Source organism: Sylvia atricapilla, chromosome 5, assembly GCF_009819655.1.
Source record: "Sylvia atricapilla isolate bSylAtr1 chromosome 5, bSylAtr1.pri, whole genome shotgun sequence".
Taxonomy (NCBI): domain Eukaryota; kingdom Metazoa; phylum Chordata; class Aves; order Passeriformes; family Sylviidae; genus Sylvia; species Sylvia atricapilla.
Genome location: NC_089144.1, coordinates 1,509,638 through 1,521,665, shown reverse-complemented (window position 1 = coordinate 1,521,665; position 12,028 = coordinate 1,509,638). Strand labels below are relative to the sequence as shown.

Genomic DNA, 12,028 nt, shown 5'->3' with positions numbered 1-12,028 from the left:
AATTTACTGCTTAATCCACAAAGATTTTTTTTAAAGTCATTTAATACTAAACGTTCCACTAGTGCAGAGAAAACCTTGAGCATGATAAATTATAGCTGATTATGCCCCAGGGCTGACTGACTCAGCAGTTCCCTGCACCTCACCCTGACTGTGTCCAGCACAGCAATCCCCACAAAAACCCCACTGTGCAGCTACCAAAACCTTTTCAAATAAACCAGGCAGAGCACTAAGACTGTTGTTTTAATGCCTTTATTGCAGGTGAGATATCTGCCAAAGGCATGGTGATCCCTTTGACAAAGAATGTTTATGGGCCCATCCTGGAACGTGTCCGGGCAGAAGGCATCCTGTACAGCACTCGCAGCCTTATCAAACAGTAACTGGGAGTGGGGATGGCAGCAGATTGTCTTGCTTTGGGTCCCTCACCTCCCCTTTTAAAATCTCACTTTGGACCAGCTAAAGGCAGCACCTGCCATTTCATATGCAAATGTCGCCTTCCGTAAAACCTGTTTTATAAAACCTTGCAAATTGTTCAGCTTTCACGTACGCGTTTCAGCATCAATCAGATCTTTCCTTATTGTCTTTTCTGAAATAGCTCAGAAGGGGCTGTTTTTCTTGTTGCTAGAGTTTATCTTCCAAGTCTTATAGGGTTATTATTGGGACAAATTCAAGCTGAAAGAAAAATGTGTTAGTGGATTATTTTGGGGTGGAAAAGTCGTGAGTAAGGAAGTCCGTTGATGAAGTTTGATTGTTCATGTGGTCAAAAGAATTTTCCAGGGAAATGGAGACGAACAGGATGCTTCAATTTTCAGCCTGGCTGTCCCTTTCTCTTTACCAGTGTTCATGAATGTTTTCACAATACCAATATGCAAAAAAATCCTTTCGAAATTCTGCACTACTAGCAAATGAGATCCTGTTAAGTGTTGAAAACGTTCGCTTCTTAAATGTTTGAAACCTAGATCTTAACATTTTGAATCACCTTATAATGAATGTAAAATTAAATCGATTGGAGGAGGGAGGAGATTGAAAGCAAGCTTCCCTCCATCCCCTTCCTTGTTACGGAGTGGAAGCTGGTTGCAATATCGAAATACCTGCTGTTACGTGTTGCCTTGTGCTGTGGAGAGAGCACATTGACATTTAGCTGTGCAGCTAGGAAGGGCAATCTGAAACACAACAGAGGTCCTGTGCCTTAGAGGATGCTCAAAACGACACGTTTACTCTTGGCGCTCGCACTGCGTGCCTCCTCCAGGTTAAGTGCTGTTACAAAGGGAATGCGTTGCGTAGGGGATGCGGCTTGGAAATGCACCAGGTTTAGAGGTTTAAATCGCTGCTTTTGGAGTTCGCTTCTGTCCTTCTGCTGTCACGGGTTTGAAGGGTTCACGTGGGATCCTGTGCCTGCTGCTCAGTACAGGGTCACTTCGCACTGATGGAGTTTGCCGCTGTCCCAGCTCGTCTGCTGCTGAGTGCTGTGCTGGGTCAGCCCTGCTCCAGCTGCACTTTGGCCACATCAGCCCAGAAATGAACTTCAGCCCGAGTGCAGCTTCTCTGTTACGTTTCAGGGCTGCTCCTCTGGCTTTTGCTCAGGCATTTCTCCACCACCTTGCGTGGCTTAGACTTCCCAGTCAGGTCTGTGAGGTGCAATGCTGTGGGCAGGTTGTGTTTGCACTGGCGCCTGCCTGGAGCTTGCCTTTTCCAAAGCGGAGCGCTGATGCTTTCAGCTTTGCTGATAAAAGCACAGCCTTTCCCTTCCTGAGAGCCGGGGTGGTGGTCACAGCTCGGAGAGGCTGGAGTTCCAGGTGTTGTTCTGCGTGGTGGGAAAAGCGGCCGTAGGAATAGTCCAAGTGTTGATCCCCAGGTTTTGCTACTCCGGATTTGGGTTTTCTTCGTGCAGATGCAATGGAGCAGCAGCTGCTAGAGTTAGGTGCAAGGAGCCAAAGGGACAATGAGGGGCAGGGTGCTACTGTGAAAGAGGAGGACTTTTTATGCTGAACCAGTGCTTTTGTAATGTGATGTCAAATTGGGATTCTGTTCCAGTTGCGTTCGTTTCGCAGTTCCAGCTGTTCCAGGTGTTTTGTTCCCCACTGAGCTCACAGGTCTGTGGTGTGGCTGGCAGATGCAGCTGGGGTAGGGATGGAGCCTGCAGTGAATCTGGGCTCTCTGCTGCCTGCTCCTTTTTCAGGAAGATCAATGGCCTACAGCTAAGGGTTAAAGTTACCTGTATCTGCCGGTCCCTTCCAGTCCTGTGCTTGCTGAGACCAGGATTTGACTTGAGAATTCTCTGTTCCCTGCCTTAGCCCATAAATACACAACCACAGAGTTGTTCCTCTGTATATATGCATGTCCTCTACACTTTTGTGCCTTGGAAACGCAGTATGGGATGAAAATCAGAATGTTTTTTACAAGTCTCTAATGTTTTTGGAGCACTAAAGAATGAACACCGCAGTGTTTTCATCAAGAAGCGCTGCTACTGTTTTTGAAATATTTTGTATTGGAATTTATTTCTAGTTCCCAGTGCAATGCTGCAGTTTTGTTTTCTACGTTTAGGGTTCAATGAATTTATTGCTTATCTTTTTGTATGAAGATTACACTTCTCAGTTCTCTTTGCATATTACTGGAAATACAGTTGTATCTTACACATGAGATTGCTTGAAAAAATAAACCCGAAATCCTCTGTTTGGTTGTCATGTCATCTTTACAGTGGTAAAATGTCGCTGAATGGCATTTTGGTTTTCATACAGATGGGTGTATTGAAAGGAACTCATCTTGAAGTAAGCATTTATCAAAGAGAATGTCTGAAATCACTCACATTGTCCTAGGACATGGCAAAGAACCGTAAAGCCAGGTAAAGCACTGTGATAAAACATGTGATAAAACATTCTAGCAACGTTTTGTCAATGGATTTTTGAAGTCCAACGATTTTTTGAAGTATTTAGCTGATTTGTTGTATGATAGTGATGAGTTTTTAGGACTTCTGTTCACCACTTATTACTGATTCTTGTGAAGCTTTCCCGTGGGTATTAAATCCCCACATCCCAAGCACTAAAAAGTTGCTGATAGTAAATGACTCGTTTTGGTTGTTTTTCTTTTTAAACTCGATAGTAAATGACTCATTTTGGTTGTTTTTCTTTTTAAACTCGATAGTAAATGACTCGTTTTGGTCGTTTTTCTTTTTAAACTCGATAGTAAATGACTCGTTTTGGTCGTTTTTCTTTTTAAACTCTCAACTCTTCTATGATTTCTTAGAAGGAAGATCATTAACCAAATTTTCCCTGTTGCACATGATTTGTGAAGAAAAAAGCTTTGACCTGATGTTGTTTATTAATATCTCACTTTTTGCTGGAGACACATAACATCTTCTCCACCCTTGACCCAGTTTGAAAAGGCAGGCTACGTGTCTTTTGAGTCTGTAGCTTGGATTATAAGAAAAAAATTAATTAGAATATGGCCTTTGTCTGAGAGAGGAACTGACACGCATTTATTAAAATCTGTAATCCATCACAGTTGAAGATTATAGAAGATTTTTATTTTTTATGATTCTTATTTTATTTTTTTTTTCTAGCTCAGAACCAATATGTGTGAGTAAAGAGATTATCCTAAGCAGTTATGTTTTAAATAACTTGTCAGCGTGCTGAGATGAATGTCATTACCACCATCTCTGCAAGAAACTTTGAATGACAGCCGATTTCCTTGGATTACAATTTTAAAACGTCTGCAGAATATTTAGGTTGCAAGGAACAGTTATCTCAAGATGGGATTTTAGAATGGAGGATTTCTTTTTTTTTTTTTTTTTTTTGCTTTTGGTCCATAGCTGCTTGGAAAAAAAAAAAAAAAAACAATAGAATTAATTGGCCTAAAAATTACTTTGTGTATACAACTATATAAAACTAACTACATTAGCAGAAGGTAATTTAATGCTTATTATTTGGTGTGTGAGGAAACAATCCAGTTTTCCAGAAGAAAAGGCTGAGCAAGTAGCACGTGAGATGCTGATGTGAAGTGCAGAAGTGTAAGATGTACTAATAAAGATATTGAATTTGGTTTGCCATTAGCCATAAAATCACAATTAACCTTTCTGCTATACCCCTAGCAATTAGCCTATCAAAGATTTTTTTTTTTTTTTTTATTTTTGAATAAGAAAGGGAAAGTACATGATATTGCTGTCCTCGTTAGTCTAGATGTACCAACGGAGTCTGTCAGCAAATCTGGGAGCTTTAGAGGAACGCTCAGGTCACCTGAAAGAGAAAATAATCCCTTTCTCAAAGCACAACCATTTGTATGCACCAAATTTGGGCCTGAGCACTGTGAAAAACGTGTATAATTCTTACAGAAATGTGCATCATTTGGGGCAACGGACCCATTTTGTGCGTTTTTAACTCGTGTCAGCCCCCAAACTCTGCAATTTAAAATACTTCTGGATCCTATTCGTCAGGAGCATTTAACTCCACTAGGGATACGTTGCATGTTTGCTTGCCTTTAGGAGTCTTATCTCAGTCTTGGGGTATTTTTTTTCCTGAACTTTAAAATTAACAAATATGCCACCATGCCAAGGACCACAGGATGCAAACAAAACCAAAAACCAAAACCAAAAACAAATTAAAAAAAAAAAAGAAAAATAAGAAAAAAAAATAAAAGGAAAATAAATGTAAAACCTGAATGAAGATGTTTTAGCCCAAAAAAAGTAGGTTCCCTCTGAAATATTTAATGAACTAATGACAGCTCTGAACTAAAGGCATGAACATGGTGTGTGCAGGCAGGGAGGTGGCCGTCACCCCTGGCCAAGGCTGAGTCACCTTCACAGGTCTGGAGAAACTTGCTGTAGAGAGCAAGAATGAGGAGGTGGGAAATGTGCCATGAAGTCTGGTGCTGCTACACAGGCTCTTCATGGCGAGTTCTGTGAGGGAAGGCCAGGTTCTGGTGCAGAACTTTTGTGTTGGAAAAGAAAAACTTGGGAGGTAAGAAATCCCAATCCCAAAAACTGATCACACCATTGTGGCTGAGATGATCCGAGTGGCAGCAGCTGAGGTTTCACATTGGGGTATGCAACTAAAACCATTAAAATAATTAGTTTAGAACTTTTTTTTAACCAAAAAAAGAAGTAGGCAAGGCTGGAGAAACAGAGGCACCAAGGAGAACAAAGAAGTAACAAACACAGGAGCAAGGAGAGGAGAAGAGGGGTGAAAGGTGTTTGTGTGTGTCTGTGCTGGCTGCTGGCAGTACCTTCACCCATTCACCCCCTGGGTGTGCCCATGGCTCTCTGTCCTGCCTCCTCCTGAAATCCCTGTTCTTTGTGTCATGGATCCGATTTCTGCCATCCTGTGTGTGTGCATGTGTGTCCCTGTGTGGGACCTGCACAGGGCATTGGGCTGGCAGGAATCATCCTGCACATAGCTCTGGTGGATGGGGAGAGGGAAACCTCCAGGGTCCTGAGTTAAATGGGTTCAACCACCCCAGAACTGGATTCAACCACCCCAGAACTGGGTTCAATCCAGGGTCCTGAGTTAAATGGGTTCAACCACCCCAGAACTGGATTCAACCACCCCAGAACTGGATTCAACCACTGCAGAACCTCTGGGACTGCACTGCTGGCGCTACAAAGAGGAGTGGTCGAAGGTAAAAGGGACTTCAAGCACACTGTGGTCTCATAAACCCCTCTGTGTTACATGATCTAGGTGACCTTCAGTGGTCCCTCCCAACCTGACACCACCCCTGTGAATCCCTGAGACATCGTTTTGGCTATAGGATTATTTTTCTTGTCATAAAAAAGGGTAAGAGCATGAGGACATCTGCCTCACTGCAGCTATTTTGACATTCTGTGTCACTCTTGTCTCCTTGTCTAGGAGCTTCACACTCATTTCGGGTATTAATTAAATCTTTCAAGATTCTGCTGTTTAGATTCCTCTAAATTTAGATTTATTTTTGGCTTTGTTGCAGCTCCGCGTATCCTCAGGCTCACAGTGCTGAGGGCTCTACATCCACCTGCTGACACAAGGAGCTCCCTTGCTCATACCTACTCTGGGAATCAGTCAGCCAAAATCTCCCCGCTCACATCAGAGCTGTCTTTCCCCACGCTCAGCTTTCATCTCAGATAGTCCATTTTCTGTGCGTTCTACTCCAGAACGGTATTTCTCAATATTTCCATTGAGAAATCTATATTATTGAGAAATCCATTTCTGTTGAGAAATCTGTCTCTCTCAATATCTCTACGTAGCGACTGTACACGCTGTATGAAGTGAGAAATTCGTTGGTCTTGCTGCCCACACTAGTTTTAAAGAAACATTTTACTCTGCTCCAGGCTCCTCCAGCCCCTCGGTTGGGCAATTTTCAGCACAATCAGTATCTTTTCTCACCGCTTCTGAAGGGTACAGAAAATGACTGAGGCCAGTTTGTGACATTTCACTTTTGTTCATCCAGAGATTACTTGGTTTAGTGCTTCCCAAGGTTGGGCTGTTGCCAAAGGAGGCAGCGAAGAGCTCAGCAGCTGGATGAAATAAAAAGTGGGGTGCAACTAGAAGTTGTTTCCAGGAATAGGAGAATCACATCTGTGAAATAAAAGGGTCTCCTGGAGGAGATGGGATTTTTAAGGACCCGGTGATAACTCCTGATTGGGACCTTATCTCCATCGGACCTGTGGGATTGGGAATGCCAAATTCCTGTAAATCCAATCAGGAGTCTGAACACTGCCCGGAAAATCATTCCCAGAGCAGCAGGGGAAAGAAAGGAAATGGGAATTTAAAACACCCACAGAGTGGACAATGGGGTGAGGCAACTTTTCGCAAAATTTTATCAATAAATTGGCTTTTTTAATGAAATTGGACTCGTTTTTTATAACGGGTAGGAGCAGAGATTAAAAACATTATAAAGTTTTCTAGAAATGTCTCCTGAACTGGTGGATTAAGAAGAGCAGCTGTCTGCAGATCAGCCTCAGGTCCTCGTTTTTGTCGGTAAAACTCTCCTGCATGACAGCGCAGACTGGTGATGTGGAAGACTGCTGTGCACAGACTGAAATATTCAGATTTATTTTTTGCGGTACCAGGGTAAAAACGGTTTAACAATGCCAAGTACAGTGTTAGTCTCATAAAAAGTTTTCATTTCAAAAACGAGTGGTTTCCAGTTCCCACAAAAAGTTCAAATTCACATGCAGCTCTAGGAAGGGGAATCGCTTAAGATGCACAGTTCTAGATCAGAAGACTTTGTTAAGGTAAAAACCATACTGACTACATCATTTTAACAATTACACAGAACTAGAAAACTGACTCTGTAGTAAAATATAAAAATCTACAATTATAAATATAAATTTGGTCCATGGATCACTACAGAAGTAGCAGTATTTACAGTAAGTATCAGAATATTATTCTAAATGGCTAATTGAAGTCTTCAAATGTTGGGTGTTATGTAGAACGGTATTTACATTCTACTATATTAAAAGTTGCATTTCTAGCAAATGTAAATTGTTATAAATACAGCAAATAACCCAAAGACTAAACCCATGACATGTCGGTAATTGAGGCTTCCCTAACATCTATAAATATGGTCATTTTAAGTTAAAAAGTAAAGCCAGATAAATCAAAAAAAAACACAAAACCAAAAAACCCTAATATTGAAAAAAAACCATACCACAATTCAATTATTAGAAACACTGTAAAAGTCAATCAAGTTAGTCCAGATGTAACAATGTATTACAAGAAATCTTTCCAGAAAAGGCACACATTGTTAATGATAAAAATCCCACAGTAAAGTCCTATATATAACAGAATGGTGTGAGCAAAGCTTGGGGTCTGATTTTATATATATATATATTTTTATATTTTTATATATATATATATATATATGACTGGACAGATTGTCCCCACCCAAAGTATAAAACTGCAAATAAAACGGGTAAACTGCAGGTGTGACCGCTGTGCCGCAGCGCCGTTTGATTCCGCGTGCTAATTGTTAAACTAACGACTCTAAACTTTCCGCTGCGTTCCCGTCAGGTAACGCTGAGCCGTTACTGTCCAGAGACGCCGAAGGGTTTTCTTCTTGTCTCGTGCTGACGAGGCTGAGGATGGCTTTGTACAGAAACTGGTACTGCTCCTGGAGGAGAAAAGGGGACACGCTCAGGATGTCGGCATGCAGAGTTATCCTGCGAAATGTTGCTCAAAATTAATTAATGGCTCATGCGTCAGTTTGTGAATGTTCCGTGGTTTATTGTGTTATTTTCTAATCATGGCTCCCCCTGTACCCAACGTAAAGCCCGACATCAGGGGACACAGGAAAGGTAAAGCTGTGTTTTAAAAGAAATATTGTATGCTGTGGTTCTTGTTAAAGTCAACTGTAAATTCGGGGACAGGATCAGAGTTACTGTTTTTCTCTTTCTTTTTTTTTTTTTGTTTTTTTGTTTTTTGTTGTTTTGGTGTTTTTTTTGTTTTTTTGTTTTTTTTTTTTTTTTTTTTTTTTTTTGTTTTGTTTTGGGGTTTTTTTGTTGTTTTTTTTTTGGTTTTGTTTTTGGTCGTCTGAGTTCTTTCCAGGAGAAGACAGTTTTGATTAATTCATGCAGAAACTAAGATGAAAAGAGTTCAGTAATGTTGCCCTAAGATCTAATGCACGCTAATAATGTCACACATAGGAAAAAAAAGTGCACATTTTCTTCTTACTTACAATGTCTGTGAAGATTCCGGGCCTCATCAGATTTATCATCTTTGCTACGTGGTAAACGTCCACCGAATTCTCATTTTCCAGTTGATGCATCAGAGTCGTTAGCGCACAGAAAGTGCCTGCTGTCACCCCTCCATGCCTTCGTAAATAAAACAAGACAAAACTCTAGAAACCGGTTATACATCTGGAGAAAATCCAAATTCTGGGGCAGACTGATGAGAGGAATTTCTGTCATGTGATATTTACAGCATCTGAAACCGGTCTGGCTTAAAAAAAAACCTTCCCAGCAACTTCTTAAGAGTTATTTCTCTACATCCCTCTACTGAGCGGATGCTGAAGGCTTTGAGTCCTTCACTGTTCCAACGCTTTGTTATCTTTTGCCAATATTGAGCAGCTGGAGAAGGGGATGGAGCCTCACCTAAACAGGTAATTAATTATTTCAGTCCAAGGTAATGAGGTCTTAACTGACCTACCTCATTACCGTCCGGAGTATCAAAATGATAAAACTGAAAGGAAGTGTGATAAAATAAAAATGCTTCTCTTGTTGGTGCAGCTCAGAAACATCGCCACCACGACCAAGTGAAGACTTTGTTTGACTCAATGAAAGGATGGTTCTACAGAAAAAAAACCCATCGACACAAACAGAAAAGTACAGTTCTTACTCGTCATGTACAATGGTGGGCCCATCACGGCTGGCAGCTTCCTCCTTGATGATGCTGATCAGTTCAAAAGTTTTGCTAATGGGACTATCAGGATTTGGCCATTTTGGACATTGAAAATGCCTCACTTCAAGTACATAGTCATCCTAAATGATTAAAAAAAAAAAAACAACAAAGGGAAAAAAAACCCATAAATCGATTTTGTAAAGGATTGATTTTCTTTATTCTTTTTTTTTTTTTCACCTTGTGAAAAAAAGCCTCCAGATGCAGAACGCCACTGCTGAGGAGGTTGGGAATCTCCTGTTCCCCGTGTCATCGTTTTACCTTAGAGACATTAATCTCTCCATGGATGTTTCTAGGGCATGGGCTTTTTACCAGTCATTTACCCTTCAAAACTGTAACAAAATACGGGAATTGTCTTTAAAAAAATCCAGTCCTGAGTGATATATTCCTGCCAGCGTTACCTGTGTAGCTTCTAAAATGAAGTCTTGGATTATAATCTTCTCCTCATTAGACAGACACTTGTGCTCTTCAGCAATCATAGTGACTTTGAAAGTCTCACAGTTTATGGGCTCGTCTTTGTTTGGCCAGTACACAAATTCATCTTCGGCCTCCAGGAAAAAAAAAAGACAAAAAAAACCAAACAACAAAAACAGAATCATAAAAGTAATTAATGTTAAGCTGTCAAAATACAAAATCCGACATCATGAATAATGTGTCGCGTACACAACCGATCCAGCCATCGAGATTTCAATTGAAAAAAAAAAATCACATTTTGAGTGGGATGACAAAGTGACGGTTTTCAAACCCCTCTGCGGTGATCCTGACTAGACAAGGATTTTCTGATTTCTGCTGGATGACTTGGGGGTTTTACATTCAGCTTGGTATTATTATTTTTTAACCGTTTTTTTTTTTTGCAGAACCCAAGACATTGTCTTACATCCTGCATATTTCAAAATGGCGATACTAATGAAATTACTACATAAATTTATTACAATAGGGCACAGAACTCACCATATTCTGGCTGTCAGGAAGCATGACTATTAACTGGGCATTATGGTCCCATATCATCCTCCAGAAATCCTTGATAGTGTGTAGTAAAGGATGCTGAGTAATAATGAATTCGTTACTTTGATAATAACCCTGCAAAAAAATAGAAATAAAAATAAAAATGGACAGATTCAGAATTGCTGCCCAAGGATTAATGCTTGAAGGAGGCTTCTAGTGGACAGAGTGAGAACCTAGAAAATACATTGCACACTTGGTCCCTTTTTGGCTTTCTGCAAATATTAGAACAGGACAAAAACTTCCCTGAAATATTTTCCGTGTGAAAAGAACAGAGTCAATTACATTGAAACAATTTTTAAGACTTAAAAAAAAAAAAAGATATAAAAAAAAGGACAAAAGAGATCAGAGGAGGACTCAAACAGCCAACTCAGAATAAAAATATATTAGCCATAATTCCAAAGGAGCTGACTACCTGACCAATTAAAGGAACACTTGAAAGATTTGCAAAAATCCCCAAGCGGTTTCTTTAATTGTACAGATATCTCAGATCAATCTCTTACCGTGAAACAGAGAGCTCCAATGCAGTAATGCACCTGAAACTCATGTGCACATACCACTGCTCAGAGAATGTCCAGGAGGCATTTACTCCCCCCTCTCAGCTTTGGAAGGGGGAAAGAGTTGGAGAAAACCCACAGAGCAAAAAGATAATGGGAAGCTGCTGAACTATGGTATTTTAGGCTCTGCCAGTAGCAAAAACACTGTAAGATGAGCAGCTAAGAAGACAAATCACAATGCAGTCATTAAAAGCAAACTTGTTAATTAACACATTGAGTTCATCTCAAAGGATCTTTCCAAAAAGCATTTAGCTTTACCAGTTTTTTTAAACTAAGATGCGATTCCTGTTTCTACAGATTGTTAGAATGTAATGCACTTAACCAAACTTAAACCCAGTCATAATGGTAATAATGCTTCCTGGGGGAAGTAACTTCTTAAGTTCCAGGCAGAGTGAATAATGGAATAAAGGAGCTTTCAAAATCAGGATTGTGCCACCCTAAATCAGCCAAATGGCGGCTCTGAAAACAACTGGTCACTGTTTCTCACCAATCTATCACCTGACTTACCATAATGTAGGAAGCATTGATGTAGTCTGTGCCTTCACCAGATAGTGATGAGATTCCCACTCTGGATCTTTCCACTGGAAAACAAGTTATGAACTCATGAGTGCGTTGCAATGACTTATGATATTACAGGAGTTATCTCACATCCCGCAGGAATGATAACAGTGGCCTCATCAATTGGGATAAAGGGCTATTTTTCTGTGTGTAATTCTTAATTCACGGTTTCACTGCGAGTACTACAGAGAACACTGCTCCAAACCAAAGCAGAAGTCCTCTCTTGTCGCTGAGGATTTGGATAAGCTTACCAGGAATGATGGATGAGGTCCGGTTCTTTTCTCTGTTGCACTGTTTGAGTGCAGTTGAGTAATCACACTGCTGTGTGTTAGACTGGCTCAGTAACTGTAAAAAACCAAGTTAAAAAAGAGTCAGGTAACTGCAGAAAAAACTGCAAAAAAAACCTGCAGAAAAGCCATTCCTTCATAAGCTGCATTAAGCAGAAGGGTGAATGTATTGCAGGTTGGCTGTCTCTCTTAACTTTAGTTATCTAGTTATCTGTCTAAACTACTTAATAAATCACCAGAATATTTCTCCTTCACTGTTCATAGCTGT

General features: G+C 40.4%; 2 protein-coding genes across 3 annotated transcripts in view; one reads left to right on the top strand and one right to left on the bottom strand.

Annotated features, from left to right (window-relative positions):
* AASS (aminoadipate-semialdehyde synthase) overlaps window positions 1–2,670 on the top strand; it is a 31,618-nt gene extending 28,948 nt beyond the window's left edge. For both annotated transcript variants that reach the window (XM_066318570.1, XM_066318569.1), the window contains one exon: window positions 259–2,670. In XM_066318570.1, coding sequence (XP_066174667.1) covers window positions 259–377 — 119 coding nt within the window. In that variant the 3' untranslated portion in view covers window positions 378–2,670. The remainder of the gene's footprint in view (window positions 1–258) is intronic.
* A 5,161-nt stretch (window positions 2,671–7,831) lies between these two features.
* PTPRZ1 (protein tyrosine phosphatase receptor type Z1) overlaps window positions 7,832–12,028 on the bottom strand; it is a 141,302-nt gene continuing 137,105 nt past the window's right edge. The window contains exons 24-30 of the mRNA XM_066318567.1: window positions 11,725–11,818; window positions 11,423–11,496; window positions 10,308–10,436; window positions 9,758–9,904; window positions 9,297–9,439; window positions 8,638–8,773; window positions 7,832–8,073 (exon numbers count right to left, since the gene is read on the bottom strand). Coding sequence (XP_066174664.1) covers window positions 7,933–8,073; window positions 8,638–8,773; window positions 9,297–9,439; window positions 9,758–9,904; window positions 10,308–10,436; window positions 11,423–11,496; window positions 11,725–11,818 — 864 coding nt within the window. The 3' untranslated portion in view covers window positions 7,832–7,932. The remainder of the gene's footprint in view (window positions 8,074–8,637; window positions 8,774–9,296; window positions 9,440–9,757; window positions 9,905–10,307; window positions 10,437–11,422; window positions 11,497–11,724; window positions 11,819–12,028) is intronic.